General features: G+C 42.8%; 1 protein-coding gene across 2 annotated transcripts in view; it reads right to left on the bottom strand.

Annotated features, from left to right (window-relative positions):
• The window catches only part of LOC111871980 (titin homolog), a 46260-nt gene that overhangs the window by 10489 nt on the left and 15795 nt on the right, over window positions 1-19976 (bottom strand). The window contains exons 2-7 of one of the 2 annotated variants that reach the window (XM_023865427.2): window positions 13701-13817; window positions 9862-10130; window positions 8910-9132; window positions 7506-7793; window positions 5601-5728; window positions 1325-1497 (exon numbers count right to left, since the gene is read on the bottom strand). In XM_023865427.2, coding sequence (XP_023721195.1) covers window positions 1325-1497; window positions 5601-5728; window positions 7506-7793; window positions 8910-9132; window positions 9862-10130; window positions 13701-13817 — 1198 coding nt within the window. Of the gene's footprint in view, window positions 1-1324; window positions 1498-5600; window positions 5729-7505; window positions 7794-8909; window positions 9133-9861; window positions 10131-13700; window positions 13818-19976 lie in introns of those variants that run through there. The other variant, XM_023865428.1, reaches the window with a different exon arrangement.

Genomic DNA, 19976 nt, shown 5'->3' with positions numbered 1-19976 from the left:
TCGACTGAGGGGTCGGAGTTCGAGTCCCGGTATGTTCAAGAATTTTCTCCACATCGTCCAAACCGACTCTGGGGTCCACACGACCTCCTATCCAATGGGTACCGGTGGCTCCCGGGGATAAAGCGGCCGGGGCGTGAACCTCCACCTAGTGCCGAGGTCAAGAAACTGTAGATCTATACATCCACTCCCCCATACTCCTTCATGGTATAGTGCTTAACTCGTTACGCAGTTACACACCAATAAGAAACAAGAAGTAAAATTAGATTCTAAGGAGTTCTGGAAGGTGGTGTATAATATTCAGAGTGACTGGGATTTCGGACTTCATCCATCGTGCGGTATTCTAAATACTAGAAAACACAACGTTTCGGAAACTAAATCTGTTGTCGTCCTCAGGTGAGTGCGGGAGAAATCTACTCTGTTAGGTCCCTTAGAAAGGGCTATGCTCAACCTCAACCACTGGACGATGGATAAAGTCCGAAAACCCAGTAAATCTAAAAGTAAAATTATAATTTTGTGTCCGTTAACCTTTACCTCCTTGGATAGGAAGTGGGAAGACAGGAAAATCCCAACTGAGCAGAACAAAATTTAATTTGCCCTTAATTTCTTCCCGGTTTTAATTTCGATGTGTCACTGTTCTTTTCACAGATTTAGTATATAGCTATTAGTGAAGACAGAAAATAACAGGTTTTATTCAGCTCAGTAGTAACAGGGATGAAGAATGTAAACAGGGATGCTATGTATTGGTCAGTCTGGAAGAAATAGTCTCTCAAAAATATGTTCATTTCATGCACTTCGCATTAACACCCACAACAACTTTTAGAACCTTATTTGGAGAGGGAGGTTTAACACCTACGGTCCACGGTGATGATGGCCAGCATGCACTTGTATATATAGCAGAAGACGGTTTATGAGTAACAATGAGTATGTGTGCTAATTCCGCGGAAACGTGTGGTTTTCCAGAAATTAACAGGTGGCAGCTGGGCATTCTAAACTGGAACATCCGATTGGTAATTCTTTTTGTATGATACATTATATTAGTCTCCAGCGTCCAGACAATAGAGCGTTCAATTAGTGGATAGTGGTGATACTTAATTGGGAAGAATTTTGAAGGAATCGGGCGTGTCATAATCTGTATACTATCCTGGAATTGTCATGGAGGGACTGAGGAGAAGTATGAAAAACCTCGGTCAGGATATCCGGTGTCCCGGCAGAGATTCGAACCGGGCATCTTACGGATACCAGAGAACAGTTATACCTTGATTCAACTTGAATGGTTGCTCACTCTGTTAAGTCACAGAAAAGTCAAATTGGGTCTGTCACTTACCCTCGTTTCGGATCAGGAACAAACACGGCTTCTGATTCGAGACTAGGGTCGCTGACACCGTAAGGGTTTTCCGCCTTCACTCGGAACTTGTACTCGGACCCTTCAATCAGATCTGCCAGGGTGGTCGTCAGGTGACGGCAGGTGGCAGCCTTCAACCACACGTTCCATCCGAGCTGCACACAGAGCGAGATTTGCAACTCATTACAGCGTCTCATCCGGGAACTGCCCTTCCTGAATTCCACGAAGCAGATTGGCTGTCCTTATGCCTACTGCTTTCTGCGATTATCCCAAGTGTCTCCAACCATGTCCTCACAAATTTGTTAGTTTCTACGTTTGTAGACTCACAGAAGAGTTTGCAAAACACATTTTAACTTTGACTACAGTCCAAGCTCTGCTTGCATCTGTAGAAGGCACTCCGCTGGGGAAAGTACGACCTTGTGATATACATAAATTAACAAATACATTAAAATTGTGAAAGGCTTGTGGACTTGATGGTATTCCAGACGAATGCCTTAGGCATCTTCCAAGAAGACCACTGGTACATCTGACGCATTTAATTAATCACTGCCTTCGGCTGTCCAATTTTCCAAAGCCTTGGAAGGAAGCAAAAGTTATAACGTTACCGAAACCCGGTAAGGACACAAAATTTCCTCACGCCCGATTAGCCTCTTGTCTACAAAGGGTAAGCTATTCGAAAAAGTTATTCTGAAAATAGTCCAAAGGCACAATGAGGATAAAGGCCTGATTAATGCAAGCCAGTTTGGTTTCCGTGCCCGTCATAGCACGACACTTCATATATGAGGCTTACGGACCACGTAACCTTAAATTTCAACAGTAACATGTCTACAGCTGCTGTATTCTTGGGTATTGAAAAAGCCTTTAATAAAACATGGCACACTGTCTTGCTATATAAATTATCTACATTACAATTTTCGATAAGGCTAATCAAGCTTATTAGCTCTTTCCTTTCTCAGAGAAAATTCAGAGTTTCAGCCGAATGTGAAATGTCTACACCAGGGATATACAAGCAGGAGTGCCACAAGGTTCTGTTCTCTCCCCCACACTGTACAGTCTATATATAAACGATACGCCCCAAACACCTGGTGTCTATCTAGGTCTCTTTGCTGACGACACCTCTATATATGCCACAGACCGCAAAGAGGGTTATGTTCTCAGAAAGCTGCAGCGAGGTCTCAATGCTATTGAGACGTGGTGTGAGCGCTGGAACATAAAAATCAATGAAGATAAAACTCAGGCAATCTACTTCTCTCATAGACTTAGGCCCCCTCACACTCATCTTACATTGAATGGGCAGAATATCCCTTTCGTCAATCATGTAAAATACCTGGGCGTAATCTTCGATAGAGGATTACGTGGAGACTTCACATAGAAATGACTGAAGCCAAGGCCTTCAGAAGATTTATTAGAATCTACTCCCTATTCAAAAGTGAACGTTTAAACGCAAACATTAAACTATCCCTCTATAAGGCACTGATCAGATAGTAATGACTTACGCTTGTCCCGCCTGGGAATTAGCGGCAGACACCTGCCTTCTAAAATTCCAGCGCAAGCAAAACAAGGTTTTGCGCACCATTGGAATTTTCCATTGTGCACACCGGTCCGCGACTTGCACACAGCTGTCCACTTTCCGTATGTATACGATTATATAACAAAATTGTGCAGACAAGCAGAAGTCGTACAAAATCATGATAATGAACATGTTCGCGGTATAGGACAAGGTGAAGCTAGACACAGAAAATATAAGAGGCTTAAACTTGGCTGTGGTCAAGCTTATGACCATTCAAAGTTTTCGTTGTAGCATAAGATATGTAAGTTAGGCATGATCTGCTCAGTAAAGCCTGTACTGACAGAGGACTTGTGTGTAAAGCAAAAGGAAGAATTTTCATAACATATTATATGTGCGAAATATACACTTGGCGAAAGGTCGAATGTGTTCTCGTCAGAGAGGATGTTACATAGGGACTATTACCGCAAGAGTTCAGTTGAAAAAGAAAATCTCTGGTCGTGGACCTCAGGGGTCCTGACGCCGGGACGAACTGATTGGCGGTAAACCACCAGTCATAAAGTAACTCTCTCTCTCTCTCTCTCAGACCCGTGTGTAGGTGGTGTCGAATACCTCCACTGTGACCTTGCGAGTCGTAGGAGGAAGACTGCACTGGCCAGGGCCAGCAGCATATACAAAAGACAGACCCGTCCCCTCGTCAGAGACGGTGCCGCAAACAAGACCATAACTGTCAATCAGTAATAAATATCTGGTCATGAGCCCCAGATAGGGGTCGGCAACAAGGTTTATAGACTGTCTGAACATCAGTTGCAATGAGACTTTGACTTTGACTTTGACTTCAGACAGTACTGAGCACTGAGTACGAGTTACGAGTATGAGTATTCGGCGTATTCGGCAGAGCAGAAGTCAGTCAGTCAGTCGCGGGAAGAAGAACTGAACGCGTGATAAGAAGATTTTATGTGTGATAATCAGTGGTAGTTTGTGATAACTGAGAAGGCATTGGGAGTGTGGAACTCAGTGATAGTTGTATAGCTCCCGCGTTGTGCTGTAAGCAAGTGAAGACTACTGAAGACAGAGATAAGAATTAGTGTGTAGGGTTTGTAAATTGTGTAAACCCGTAACAGTGCTATAAGTAATTGTAGTTACGACTTGTAGGTTGTTAATAAATCCGATTAACAACCTGAACGGCGTCTTCAGTAGACAAAACACGTTACAATATTTATATTTATATATAATATATACATATTTTACGCCTCTGAGTATGCGTTAAATGTGTCTGCCTCAATACAATTTTTCGCATTTTTTAATTAATGCATATTACTTTTGTAGTTGCTCCAATACATTAAATGAAATCAAGATAGACATGCTAAAAAATCGAAAAAACAGGAATGCGTTTATAATTTTCCATTTCCATTATCTGTTGACTTGGCACATAAATAATAAAGAATTGAATCGAATTGAAGAATTGAATTATTATTATATATTTTTTTACGGAAATTGGGTGTTCACCTGATGGCAGTAGATCTTACACTGATACAGACAAGGAAAGTGAAGAAAATACATGTTCACTTCATCTCAGTCCTCTCTCGCGCTGTGGTGATCAATTCACTACAAATCCTTGAGATGTTCTTGAATCTAAATACTATAACTGTGGGCCATATTTCGATGAAATGTGGCAAACAAGCAGTCGTGCTTTAACGAAACAAATGTAAATTCACTTGTAAAAATGTATCGTGCAATACTCGTATACTGCTCATGGAAATAGAACACCTACGTATAAAGAACCATATTTAATGAAATAATGCATTATATGTATACCCATTGCTAAGCCGGTCACGGTAGCAGAGCGGTCTAAGGCATGCACTGTCTTCTCTCGCTCGGAAACCGAGATCGTGGGTTCGAATCCCACTCAGGGCATGGGTGTTTGTGTGCGTTTTTCTGTGTTTGTCTACAGGTAGAGGCCTTGCGACGAGCTGATCACCCGCCCAAGGAGTCCTACCGTATGTGTAAGATCTAGTAAACCGAAGTGAAACGGAGAGTTTCATGGAGGTAGGCCTAGGCCCAAATTGGGGCTGTAGCGCCACAGAAAAGAAATACCCATTGCTAGGCTACGACTCGGTTAACACATTCCCGCAACAAATGTGCTCAACAATAGGACATCCACTGCTAGGTAACGACCAGTAAACACGCATTCTTGACAATAGAAGACGGTGTTTTCCGTGGATTTCGTGCAACGTGGTCATAAGAAGTGTTCGGCAGGACAGGAGTAGAAGGGGCAGAGTAGTCGGAAGAGAATTGGACAGAGTCTTCGGAACTGGCAAGCTGCAGAAATGGCAAGAAAGGAATTAGACTGTGTCAATAAGACTTCCCGTTACCAGGATGCGACTAGTGAAGACTGAGAATCCTAGTGCGTGTGCAACGGTGAATTGGAAAGTGCGTAGAATAGCGATGGCGCTGTATGGCATGTGGTCTCGAAATGTGTGAATGTAAAAGCTGCAATAAGTGCAATCATCCAGTCCAAAATCCCGTCTTATAAGTCACCTTTACGCCTGACAATATATTTGTTATAGATTATTAAAATTTAAGGTATGTAATGAAATAAATGACAGTTTTAACATTTAAAATTTACTTAAAACTTTGAAAATGGTTTTAATATACATAAATGCGACAAATATACGGTGATATTCAATTTGTATACAAATACTGTGTCGTGAATATACGTTGAAGTTCGTTCATTTGTCCCCACTTTACCCTATAATACTCGACGATGTAGTTGCCAATCTTGCAGCCACCGTCGTCGTCTGGCTCCGACCAAGACAGGGTCACAGAGCGGCCCGCAACAGACACCACGACTGCTCTTCCGGGTGGCAATGGGCGGTCTGGCGGAGAGAAAGGAAGCATATCAAATGATGCATCACATATATTCTCCAAAAGACTGTTTGCAATTGTTCACAACTTCTCGGCCTTAACAACAAGGAATAAGAATATATTTGTACTGCATAATGAGGAGCTTCATAACTTGTACTCTTCTCCAAGTATAATTAGAATGATCAAGTCAAGGAGGATGAGGTGGGCAGGTCATGTAGCACGAATGGGGAAGACGAGGAATGAGTATAGGATATTGGTGGGAAAGCCAGAAAGAAAGAGACCACAGGGAAGACCAAGGCGTAGGTGGGTGCACAATATTAGAATGGATCTTAGAGAGATAGGATGAGATGGTATGCATTGGATAGATCTGGCTCAGGATAGGGACCAGTGGCGGGCTCTTGTGAACACGGTGATGAACCTTCGGGTTCCATAAAATGCTGGGAAATTCTTGAGTAGCTGCAGAATTGGCGGCTCCTCCAGAAGGGCTCAGCTCCATGAGTAAGTAAGTAAGTAAGTACTTATTTATAGCTTATTTAACGACACTGTCGCAATCACTAAGAGTACACGTCGAATGACATGGTGATAAATTAATAATGAATTTGTAACGACGTGGAAAGAAGCGGTTATGTTCTGACTAGTGGTAATACCCCAGTGTTGGGCGTACTATGGCCCTCGGGTCGGCTCAGCCTCTAAGAGAAATAAGTACCAGGAATCTTCCTGGGGAGTAAAGCGTGGCCAGAGCATAAGGCTGACAACCTTACCGCCATCTGTGAGCCGATTGTCTAGAAAATGTGGGAGCCTCAGCGTCTCATAACCCAATGGACCTCCACGGCCTGCTATAGGGATAGCTTCACCTCTTTTTTTAGCACGGTGTTTGTTGGAGGAAATGAGTAAAGCCACGAAATATCATAATCAGGGTCGCCAAGATTCGAACTGAGCACCTCTCGAATACAAGTCTACAACAATCTGGGCAGATTGTAACCGAGACGAGACATGAATTATGTTCCTTTTGATAGTTTTACCTAATTAGGTGTGAATCATTCAAAGGGACATTAACTGTACCTTCCCGTGTCCCGAGGACGCTGAACAGAAGAGTTACTGGTGGATTCAGCCTGAGCTGGGAGGTCAGAAGGACCGGTACGAACCGGTTTCGTGGTTAGCACTCCTTGCGACTCTGAGGTCTGATCTCGAGCCGTAAGTTAACTATTCTGGCTGTGGCGTTGCAAACGTTCGCTTCATTCATCAGCTCTTACATTAATTACACGTGACTCCGAGGTGCATCACCTCTCTTCATTTACACACCGACCTGATATTCGGGCGCGAACAATCGCTAATCGCAGTAGAAGGGCAATAATGACGATTAGGATTTGAGGATACGGGTTCGAGGTGACCGGGTAGATCACCGGTAATGAAATTCCCCGTCAGATAAGGGTTTGAGTCACGAACGCTTCATTGCGTTTTGCTTCCAGTACATCGTGTGAAGAATAATTCGGTTATTAGAGGCTATATAAATTTTCCAATCGATAAATAACTGCATATAAGCCAAGAACCAACAAATTAATCATAATACTCAAAGTCTGTTTGATTACAGTAGCAACTTCTTCGTAGATATTCACGGATTAAGACGTCTGTCCTCTTCAACCTCACAGTCAATTCAGAGACAGCACAAACTTTCAACGCGCCCTACGATCCCTTGAAAGGGGGATCAGCCCATGGCAAGACACCAGAAAGAGTAAGAAAAATGCAGATTCCCCGAGGGTTATTGGAATTCGTGTGGAGGTTCCTCACCTGTGACGGTAACCAGGAAGGACACGACGTGTTCTCCGAGTCGGCTGCTGGCACGCACCTGGTACTCGCCACGGTCTGCTCGCCGAGCCTCGGAGATCCTAAGCCCGGAGGAACGATCAGTGTTGCTCACCTCGTAGCGTCCTCCGAAAGGGATCGGCTCACCGTTGTGGTACCACGTGGCCCGAGGCAGAGGCCGCCCTGCCACTGACACCTTCAAGCGGATTACCTCGTCCTTCTCAAAGATGAGGCCGTCCTCATATTGGCGCGGTATGCGAATACGAGGAGGCGCTGGAAGCAATGCAACAAGAGGAACCCTCACATCTACACTTATTTGTACTTCACCCTTCTCAGTTTATTTAACCATTCTTTCTCAACCGCATCTGCAAATAATGAAGTGAAAGGGATGCAAAAATAAGAAATCGTAGACTTCAGAGCGGAATGGTGCTATTGAATGCCGCTTACTTAAACGCTCAGGAACTGAGATTGAAGCCCACTGACTGCACTAACTGATTTTGTTGGGTTCGCATAATAAACAATTGTTCCTTTACGCATCATTAACCGGAAATTCTTCGCGGTAGGAACTGAAATCCTTAATAATATTCCAACGAACTTCCGCTTTTAAGCATTACGACGCTGAAGAACACTGTAACTGAAGACAGGGGCCGTATACTTCCACTGATCATCCGTGAATGTGAGAGAGCATGGCTCCACTTCTTTCCATTACCTAAAACTTCCAGCATTCTGAATCAGTACAGCACTAAACAAAAGTGTCTCAAATCAGGCAACATAAATTAGCTTCGTGCCTCTCTCTCTCTCTCTCTATCCTGTTGCTCCTACTTGGAGCATAGGGCATCCGTGAAACGCTTTGTTTCACTTCAATTTCTTAATCCTAAGAGTCAGTAGGACTCCTTGGGCGGGGGATCAGCCAGTCGCAAGGTCGCTACTTACACAGGGCAACACAAACAGAATAAAGTCTGACTCCATGCCTTGAGTGGGATTCGAACCGACGATCCCAGTGTTCGAGGGAGCGAAGACAGTTCATGCCTTAGACCGCGCGGCCACCGTGATCGCCCGATAACTACAGAGAGTTTTGCGCTAGACAGCGCTTCTGCTCCCTCGTCTGTAGGTCGCAGTTCCTCTGCCATAACTCATGCAAGCCTGAGTGCAGATTGTCTTGGTTTCCAAGAGCCTTTCTAGGCCATTTCTGGAAAATTACTTTAAAACGGATCATGACCGATTTCTTGCACATCCTAGCCCAATTCACAATTGACTACCTTTTCATTCGTACAATCCAAACCGTGTCGTTAAATGCTAAACTAGGAATGATTTAAATTAGTACGGAAATCCTCCTTATTCTCCCCTGAAGTTACGGGTAAGCATTGACAGCAATCAGGGCCTTCGTACCTTCTAGCCGTAACTTGGCCTTGGTGATAATGTGGCCTGCGCGGTTGGTTGCCGCGCATTTGTATTCTCCTTCGTCCGAGAACGCCGTCTGGTGGATAATAAGAGAACTCATATCGTTCTCGACAATGACTCGCATCCTCCTGCTGCTAAAAATCTCAAAACTGTCCTTGTACCACGCAATTTTAGGGGTTGGTATCCCGTGGAAGTGAACAATAAACTGGGCCTGAAAAGAGGAACACAGCACAAAGGATTTATGTAGATAACAATTAATGGTTCTATAAGATTTCAATGAAACTCGTCTAGGTTACGTAGGACCTACCCAAGAATGTGCACAAAAAGATTTATACTGTTCTGTTGTTTTCCATTTTGAATATAAAAATTGGTACTTTGTATTCGTATTACCCGCGTTTTGAAGTGTCGAATGACGCCACAAATGACTTTGTCAATTCCACAGAATTTGTTTTCAATTAGTAGTCTTTTTCCTTTCATTCTTTCTCCCAGCTTCTTAAGTTACCCGTTTCTTAACCGAAAACCAGAATTCGCAATAATACATTTAAAAATAAATTACGTTAAATACATAAGAGAATTTCACAAAAATACACACCACAATTGGTATCTGGAAGACAGGAAACTGATTTCGGTTGCCACTAGAGCCCTGCTCACAGCAAATGTGGATCTCTTGGTGCAGAAGCTAACGACTTTTTTTTTCTGAGTGTACTTAAATAAAAAACCACCGATCATAAAATTAAATAAAGTAGTTGACAAAATTGAACATGAGTGGAAGACCTGGATAATATACAATATTATTTATGAGTCGACACATTTCATCACTCCCAACTCGCAAAAATCCCACCATGTTGTTCCCAGCAACCTTACAGGACTTATCAAGTTGATACGGAAATTACAATAGTCACACGTTCTCGGGATCACGCCTTTCCGTCTCGTAGTTCACCTTTTCGTTTTCTAGGGTCACCGTGTCCCGGAGCTCGAGGCTGAACTGCGGCGCCATTGTGGCAGGACGGTATGCTCGGGCAACAGTTAGAGGCTGCGACAGCTCCCCTGGATCCGACAGCAGATCCGCCGCATTCTCTGCAGTTACCCGGAACTGGTAGCGCCATCCTGGCTCAAGGCCACTCAGCTCCAGCTCCGGCTGCAGCACCAGATCCGTCGTGGCACGAATCCAGTTCGGCGTCCCCGCCTTGCGGTGCTCCACCACGTACCCTGTGAGGACATAGTACATAAAGCTATACACCACCAATGTCTGGTCTGGTCTGGTGGTTAGCATACTAGCCTAATGTACTACATATCCCTGCTTCGGACCCAGCAGTCACCATTAATCATCATGATCATCATCCTCAAGGGCTGAGCATGTTAGCTTATTCCGTCCTCAAAGTCTCGCAATTCAGTCCTTGAAAATCATCAGCAATGTAAAAAGTGATGGATAATATGAAGATGGAAACAGAATCAACTTCCGAAAAGCCGTGAAAATTAAATATATCACAGACAATTGATAATGTTCAGCAGGCAAACGATTTACTGAACGTCGTGACCGATTGGTTAGCACTCCTGCTTTGTGTTCCTCACGTCCCGGGCTCAGATCTCGTCATGAAGAACGGCCACGCTCATTGACTTTTTCATGGTACTCTTCAGTCCCTCTAAGCAAGTTCCCGGATAATATTTCAAATTATACCAAGGCCACTTCCTTCCACATATATTCAAATACTTTTTCGCCGAGCATTCTGTCATTTGAGGGTATATAATCTGAGTACAAACTGAGGAACCCGAGAGTAATAAAGGTATCTGAAGTCTGACACTACTGTAATTCAACGAAATGTGCTGCAACCATTAGTCTGTTATGAGGAGCTATGGGACTCCTTATTGCTAAACGTATGAATCGGTAGATAAAACACAGCTACTACACGTGTTGGGGCATGCGGTAGTGTAGTTGGTTCAGGCACGCTTCGATGGACTCAGCCTCTAACAGAAATGAGTACCAGGAATATTCTTGGGGGTAAAGGGCGGCCGGCGCGTATGGCTGACAACCTCACCGCCATCTTTGAGCCGACTGTCTAGAAAATGTGGGAACCTCAACGTCTCACAACCCTATGGGCCTTCTCGGCCTGTTACAGGGATAGCTTTACCCTTACGCAAGAAACAAAACTATACAGAACTCAGTCTGCATAAACGGCATAATGGACAGATTCGGAGAGAATGACTTTCTAATACAATAAATCGCTTTAATAATTTTTGTGTAAAACAGAAAAGCAGCGTCTAAGATGAATTACGACAAAATTCTCTTTAGTCATACAGACCAGCAAGGATGTGCATTGTTAAGTTGCTCCCTTGAATGATGTGATGGAATCTGAGAACATTTCTCTTCAATCCACAGGTCCCGTGCCTGACACACACAAATGCGAGGCCAAGTTATCAATTTAAATTCTAAAAGTCTGCGACGATGGTACATTAGTACGAATATTATGTTTTTGCACGTTACGCATCGTCTTTATTTTATTTATCTAGAAACCGTCCTGTTTATTTTCAATACACAACGTTTCGGAGACTGGATTGTGTCTCCATCTTCAGGTAAAACATACTCTAGCTTTATAGATTGGCTGAAATGAGTAGGTTTTACCTGAAGACGGAGACAGAATCCAGTCTCCAAAACGCTGTGTATTGAAAATAAACAGGACGGTTTTAGATAAAGACAAGACGATGGATAATGTAAAAAAACATAATATTTGTAGCAAGGATCAATTTACTCAATATATGGTACCATGCTAATTAGCTTGTTTTATTCATCTGTTTACTTTATTACTTAGTCAAAGTCTGAGAAGTGGGTAATTTTGCCTAAAGGTAGAACAGAGATGAGAAACCACAGGCGAACCTCTCCTCAGCTCGGCTCTGCCCCTCAAATCTCACATGGGCTGAATGGGTCTCGAATTCGAATCTTTGTACCAGCCCTGCCGTCTCTATGCACGAGAGCTGCTATTGTGCACCTCCTGCTTCTTCGTGAGGAGCGTCTGCCTTCCACGTCTTTTTGAGGACCGACAGTCACTTGTTAATTTCTTAATCTTTCGACGCCAGGAAAGTTGTCTCAAGTTTCAGGCCCCACGCCAGCCATCTCCTATATTCTTTGTTCAGGACTTATTAGATGCTCATTTAAGGTTATTATCCATGGAGTTATCTGGTTTATACTTATAAAAATAGTCGACATTTATTCAGTGTAATTTATGGCACTTCCGGTAAATTTTATTTTGATCAATGTGACTATAGGTGTATTTAGAAGACTGCTATAATAAATAAGGAATTTTACTTTGTCGTTAGTTTATTTTAGAACAAACCCGGACGAGAATGAAGACTTCCTACAGTTCTCTAAACAGAATGAGNCCAGTGATTGAGACTAGCTCTTTCTAAGGGGCCCAACTGAGTAGGTTAAACCTTCCCTATACACCTGAAGACGGAGACAGATCCAGTCTCCGAAACGTTGTGGTTTTTTGTCTTTTTTATATACCGGACGATGGGTGAAGTCCAAAATAAGCCAAAAGAAGTACAGAATGAGAGTCGTTTCTTATCCTCGACAAATGTCCTAACATACACATATCGTGAACCAATGTGAAGATGATGGTGATGATTATTATCGTTATTCAGTTGTTCGTTATTTGCGTGCTGACTCAGCAGCAGTGGCATAAATTACGGAATCAACACAAAGAATGGAATGACAAGATTATAAAACAAAACAACAGAAGACGCAAGAACAAATACAGAAATAAAATGATTATATACAGTATAAGCAGTGGTCAGAAAGGGACGCTTTAAGATGAAACGATCTAAACACACAAGCAAACACATAAGAGCACCTGTGGGGTGGAGCACTAATGATAGAAACAAATTTTATAACCAACAGATAATGATGATGATGATGATAATGCGTGTTGTAACGAATCTGATCAACGCGTTGCCAGGCAACAACTCTGCAATCACAATCCGACATGCAACAATAGAGGAAGCTGTGTTTTCTGTAGATCCGACCGACGAGCCAATAGACTGGCTGGATGGCGATCACGTGATATGTCACAATATTTACTGTGGGTCCATGTCCGTTCCGCCGCTGTAGTATAAGTGACAGAATTCGTTCAGGGCCGTTACGAGTTACGAGTTATGAGTAGTAACAGCAGCAGAAGCACATGAACAAGCAAGCAAGGAGATAACCATGGGAATTTCATAGTTGAAGAAGAACTAGAAGTCGGCCTGTGAAGATTTAACGTGTGATTAGAAGAATTTATTTATGTGTAATATCTGGAGAGTGTAATTCAATGAGACTGCTATAGTTCCTGTGTTACAAATCCGTGAAGACTAGTGCAGATCGACTGAAAAGATTAGTGTGGAGTGATTGTAAATTGTGTAAAGCAGCAACAGTGCAAGAATTATTTGTAGTTACGGCCTGTAAGTATCTAACAAATTCAATTAACAATCCGAATTCGTCTCCAGTTGCTGATACACGTGACAGTGTGATGATGATGATGATGATGATGATTCGAACAACCACGGAATAGTTAAAAATTGCAACGCTTATCTGAACAAAATCAAGATCCTTTTAGAAGCATAACCGAACAGATTAAATGCAGCAACAGTACCAATACAGCAACAATAGCGATCAAATTGACTTCAGTTCTTTATTTATTTACATGCTTAAATTAAGAGTCAGGAGCGAATTACAGAGTCAGCACAAATAACAAAATAGATAGTAACAAATACAAGGACGAAAATATGTAAATAATAATCTAAGATTACCTGTGATCGGGGCGCCTCCATCATCAGGTGGTGGATCCCACCGGATCGTCACAACGTTCGGCTGGGTATTGGGAGATCCGGGGACGAGGTGCGGTTTCCCGGGGGGCCACGGTGGCACTGCAACCATATGACGTCACATGTATTTGCGATGTAGAAGAGAAACGGGCGAGCTGAAAGCGGGTTGTTCCATTACATTCATTTCGTAAGCGCGAAACATCGACAAAAGGGAATCATATAAAAGACAGAGAAGGAGCAGGATACCGCGTTTCCTTCTGTCGGTATTCTTAAATTCTCATGTGTCTATGTGAAGCATAGCATAGTACATGGAGACGGTTTGTTTCTGTTATTTGTGGGAGACGATGTTAACCGTGACGTCGACTTGTTATTCGATAACGTGCAGGACTGGAAATAAATACAGCAGAAAAAAGGAGAGTCATTTTTTTCCTTTGGTGATACAGCCCAAATTTGGGGCTTGGCCTCATTCCACGAAACTCTCCTTTTCACTTCAGTTTAAAAGTAAAGTAAGTAAAGCTATCCCTGTAACAGGCCGTGAAGGCCCATAGCGTTGAGAGACGTTGAGGCCCCCACATTATCTAGATAATCGGCTCAAAGATGGCGGTAAAGTAGTCAGCCTTACGGGCCGGCCGCGCTTTACTCCCCAGGAAAATTATTTATTTAACGCCTGGTAGTCGTTTCTGTTACAGGCTGAGTGAACCCCAGGGCCATAGTGCGGCTGGAAGGGTTAGGTCAACTGAAAAAATCCAATGACCTCATCGGGATTTGAACCCGCGACCTTCCGGCTTCAAGCATAGTGTCTCAACCAACTACGCTACTGCGTGCCCCTTTCAGCACACTGATACTACTGTATAAAAGAAACGATTAGCACATGTATACATACATTTCTATAGTAGGCTTCTCTATTCGACTTACTCCTATCTGAATATAATAATTACACTATGATTTAAATACGTATTCAAATATACGTAAGCAATTCAGTTTTAAGCAGAATCATATCCTACAGAAAAACAGTGCTAAATTAAAAATTGTTAAGTTAGGACTGACTGTCTAACATTAATTTCTAGATGACACGGCTGCCAAGTCGAACTGCCTCATTTTTCTCAATTACTGCTCTTCAATAAATATTTATATTTTTAAAAAATATAGCGTAATTAAGATCTGAAATATTTATTTTTATTCCTTTTAGAATGGTTTACATTTTGTGAAATACGATGTTAAACACGTGACTGTGTACTGCGATATGTAGCGTGAGTCGCTCTGAGTCGATACGTTTGTAACATGTAGCATTTTATATATTTAGTACAGGTCAATGATACCAATCTTCTGGAAGGACAAGATTCTCTGTGAATAATTCTATCTTCTGGGACATTACGCAGCGTAGGCCGTCGAAAATCCATCGACGTTTCAGAGAAAGATGTCGCCTCATCTTCAGGGTTACAGTAAGCCACGCAAAACATGAAGCATGAAGTAGAAAGCAACTTTCAACGGACTACAGAGAGTTATATCCTAGAAGATAGGCCACTAGGACACTTCAAAACCACCGCCATAAGCACCTTTTAAATCATACATAATTTGCAGCTCTCACATCATTACAGAAGCATTCTTATTGCATACATGTTCAGAGAGGCCTGGTGTATGTAGAACGCATGTTTGTTTCGGCAGGCCTGAAATTAGACACAGACAACCTCGATGACTTCTTAAGGAAACGTACGCCGATTCCCGCTCGTCTGTTGCCAGATCCCGTGATGCGTCAACATAAACCAGGAGCAAGTGATACTGTGAAGTACTAATTCATATTTAGGATAGGGACTAGAGGCATATTTTAGGTGCAATTAGTCACAAACTTAAGTATTCAGTCCCCTTTTCACAAAATCAGACTCCTCAAGATTGCTCATACCAAACCTGAGCCAATTCTATCAGCGCCCATAAACAAAGGGACCACACAAGACAGAGCTAAGAGACTCTCGACTCGTCAAGAAACCCGCAAGTTTATTACCACGTAGTTTAAGGTTACCACGATTAAAAGAGGTTTAAATCTGTTTAAAGCCTGGATGTCTCAGTCGGTATAGCGACGGACTACGACCTGGACGGCTGAGATCCTATCCCCGGCAGTGAAAAGGAGGTTTTATCTTCTCCACATGGTTCAGACAGGCTCTGGGGCCTACCCAGCCTCCTATCCAACGGATATCGGGGTCCCTTCACTGAGGTGTGAAGCTGACCACTCACTTCCATGTCGTGCTAAGGTCAAGAATGATGGAGCTTACCTCCTTTCCCCAATACGTCTACTTTGTGAATGGAATAGAAACTAACTTGTGCAAACAATTTATAAAAATGTGAATGTTCGCGTTTCAGTTCGGTAATGGCTGTGGGAAACTTGCAGCCCCTGCAGATGACCCGTTTGAAGTCGATACATGTAGTGCGTGCTATATAAATAAATAATAAAGTATTGTTGCGTTGACGGTCAAGATTTTATATGTTCATTGTATATACGCAACAGGATGCAATCCTTAAAAACAGTGATTGCGAGTGATTCTACAAGGAGTGATCAATAAAACTAATCATCACATCGGAAACCCCGTTATCACTCGCGCCCATAAATCGTGACAACATACTTCGCACTAATAGCAGAGTTCTAGAGAACAAAAGTAAAATTAATACTCCACGTATCTGATAATTAATCAACATGATACGTGGGTCTTAATTCTTAAAAATGCTCTGTATGATTTGCTGGCAATCACGGTTGTTGTTTCGAGCCCACCACCATCTTGTGCGGGATACAACAGCGTCACATTGAAGGAAGTGCGCCCTTGCCAACTTACTTGATTTAGTCACGTAATAAAACATTTTGGGTGCTTAACGTCCAAGTGTTTTGCCTATTAGTCCGTTATATAAAAAACGAATAGTCGATTCACATTCCTTTGCGACAGTAACTTCAAAACTCGATATTTCAAAGAGATTCTTTAAAACGATATTTCGGATGAAAGTGAAATATATTAAATATAAGCTATTTGCATTTTATGTGAATTACATACGATAAGCCATTTTTGAGAAAAATAATAAATTTACGAAGAAAATAGTCTTCTGGGATGTGACACCATGAAGATGTGGTGTTAACACCACATCTTCATAGAAACCGCCGTGAAAACCTCAAATCTTACATAATAAATTTACGTTTAAACTGCATGTAAATTGGGTGTCAAGTTGGCAGAAAGGTATCATTAAGAAATTATTCTAAATATTTATAATGGACCCCACACATTATAAAATATCGTCGTAATGCTGTGAAATGTAAGATAAAATATTCGTACATAGCAAACCGGGGCTACGCTACAAGCCGGAATGTCGCGGGTTCAAGTACCGATGAGGCCATTGGATTTTTTCAATTTACCTAATCCTTCCAGCCGCACTATGGCCCTGTGGTCTACTCAGCCTCTAACAGAAATGAGTACCAGGAATTAATTAAATAATTTTCCTATGGGGTAAAGGGCGGCCGGCGCGTAAGGCTGACAACCTTACCGCCATCTTTGAGCCGATTGTCTAGAAAATGTGGGAGCCTCAACGTCTCAAAAACCTATGGGCCTTCACTCCCTGCTACAGGGATACCTTTACTTTACTTTGACATAGCAAACCTCCACATTTTGCTGGCAAACTGCGCAATCTGACAGAGAAGGAAGCCGCGACTATCCCAGACCTCGCCCCAGCACTGGCCTGCCCTTCAGTTTCCTGGCAGAGGAAACTACATTACATCGAGTAATCTCTATTTATCGTGTTTCTAAACCAATGACTTGCTTTTTTTTTTTGCCCATATATCATGAGGACGGATTCCTTGAAATATTCAAGCTAAAAGCAATGTCACTGAACACCTATGAGCAAACAAATTACTGATATCTGCAATTCCTGAACTCAGTCTTGGAGTTGGCTAAGCAATAAAGGTCCTGATAGCAGTGGAAGTTCTGCCTCGGGCTGCTGGCACTACATTAGATGCCAAACGCGGCGTTTATTTCGGGATCTGCTAAGTGTTATGTGGTGCTGCCCTCGTGCCGACGCCTAGCGTCTGCCTGGTGCTCAGTACAATACAGCGAAATCTCATCGACACGGCTGAAATGTCTGAACAATCGGAGAGACTCACTGCAGGACTGAACATGCATGGGATACGCGTCAGCAGCCCATGAATTCCATTTCTTTACAAGCCTCTTCGGCAGGTTTCTTCACGGCGATATACTTTTATTAAATAAAGAGTGTTAAGATTTGCCGGTTACGCAACATTTATTAAGAAAACAAACAGATATAAAAGAGTTTGGCGGGGGAAATTCTGAAGAAAAACAAACATTGTGGAGAACAAGATATAGATGGGAGTAAAGCATCGCATCGAGCCCTGGCTCGGGATAAGGTGCTACGGTTGGGCAGTGATTAGACCATCCGTATCTAAAGTGTGTAGTAAAAAGGTAAAGCTATTTCTGTAACAGGCCGTGAAGGCCCATAGGGTTATGAGACGTCCAGGCTCCCATATCTTCTAGACAATCGGCTCACAGATGGCGGTGAGGTTGTCAGCCTTACGCGCCGGCCACTCTCTACCCCCAGGAAGATTTCTGGTACTCATTTCTGTTAGAAACTGAGCCGACCCCAGGGCCATAGAGCGGCCGAGAGAATTAGATCAATTGAAAAGTGCAATGACTACATCGGGAATCGCACCCGCGATCTTCCGGCTTGTAGGATAGTGCCTCAACCAACTACGTTGCCGAGTAAAAAATGTTTAGCTACTCATGAGAATTTGTCTCGCTCATGTTGTCAACGTTGTTTCAATTACTGAAGTTGCTAATGCACGGTTTTGCGTCTGCATGGATAATTGTGGTTGCCAGAGCAGAATATGTATTTGTACAGTATAAGAACTGCTGTACTTCACAAGATTGCACTTCAAGAAGCAAACAACATATCTGCGAGAAAATGAACAAACTTACCGCATATTTCAATAACGGTTGCTTACTATTCCGGCAATTGAACAATATGTCATTGTTACTAATCTTGCCGTCACATTTTATGTGTCACATTGGGTTTCTCACCCTGAGGAAAGAACACAATTTTGCATGTTTGAAGCGGACGTAGAGGAGAATGTGTGGACGTAGGCGGGAAGAAGCAACGACACACCATTCATTCATCTTTCATTCATTCATTCATTGATTCATTCATTCATCAATGGATGTACAACCCTCTTTTGGGCCCTGGCCTCTTCTATGTTTTCGTAATCTTTTTTACACAGTTGGTAGGACTCCTTGGACGAGTGACCAGCACGTCACAAGGCCGCTACCTACACACAGGACAATACAAATACGGAATAAACGTACACACAGACATCCATGATTTGAGTGGGATTCGAACCCACGATCCCAGCCCTCAGCGAGCGAAAACAGTTTATACATTAGACCGCGAGTCCTCTGTGATCGGCCACGATAGACAAAAGTCGCGATTTTTAGTGATATCATTACGGCGAGCAAATTGAGGAACATTAGCAGAACGAGGCACATACGTGTAGTAACCATGAGAGAAACAAATGCATACAAAACTAGTCTCAAAACCTGAAGGATACAGCCCAATACGGAGAAACAGTAACAGATGGAAGTATAACATTAGCTTGAATGATAGACAAAGAAGGTGTAGCAATATGGACTGCATTCCTGTGACTCGGAATACGGAAAGTGCTGAGCTCCTGTGAACACAGTAACGAGCCTTCTGGTTCCATAAGAGGCGGCGACTTGCTTGATTACCTGAGCAACTATTCGCTTCTAAATGAGATTGTGTCCCATGCAGTTAATTAGCGTTAAAAGTCGCACTTCCGTCGAGTGAGAAGAGCTCAACAGTCTTACTGTGGATTTCAGTAATTATAAGGACGTAACTTCTGTCCGTTATTGTCCCGATGTCGAGCAATATGATTAACATTCGGAGCATGCAGACAAACCGCTACACCGCTGGAAATACAGAAAACACTTGCAATTCATGTTCAGATCTGCACTACTATTCTTCTTCACAGCACAATATTACGCCCAGCACTGTAAGGTACGAACTCTCTTCGCTCGCTGAGGGCTAGGATCGTGGGTTAGAACCCAACTCAAGGCATAGATGTCTGTGTGTACGTTTATTTCATGTTTGTGTTCTCCTGTGTGTACGTAGCTGCCTTGCTACGGGCTGATCACTCATCCGAGGAGTTCTACAGTCTGTGTAAAAAACATTACGAAATTGACGAAGAGACTACGGCCCTACAAA

This window comes from Cryptotermes secundus, unplaced genomic scaffold (genome assembly GCF_002891405.2).
Source record: "Cryptotermes secundus unplaced genomic scaffold, Csec_1.0 scaffold2529, whole genome shotgun sequence".
Classification (NCBI taxonomy): domain Eukaryota; kingdom Metazoa; phylum Arthropoda; class Insecta; order Blattodea; family Kalotermitidae; genus Cryptotermes; species Cryptotermes secundus.
This window is presented reverse-complemented; position numbering and strand designations above follow the sequence as displayed.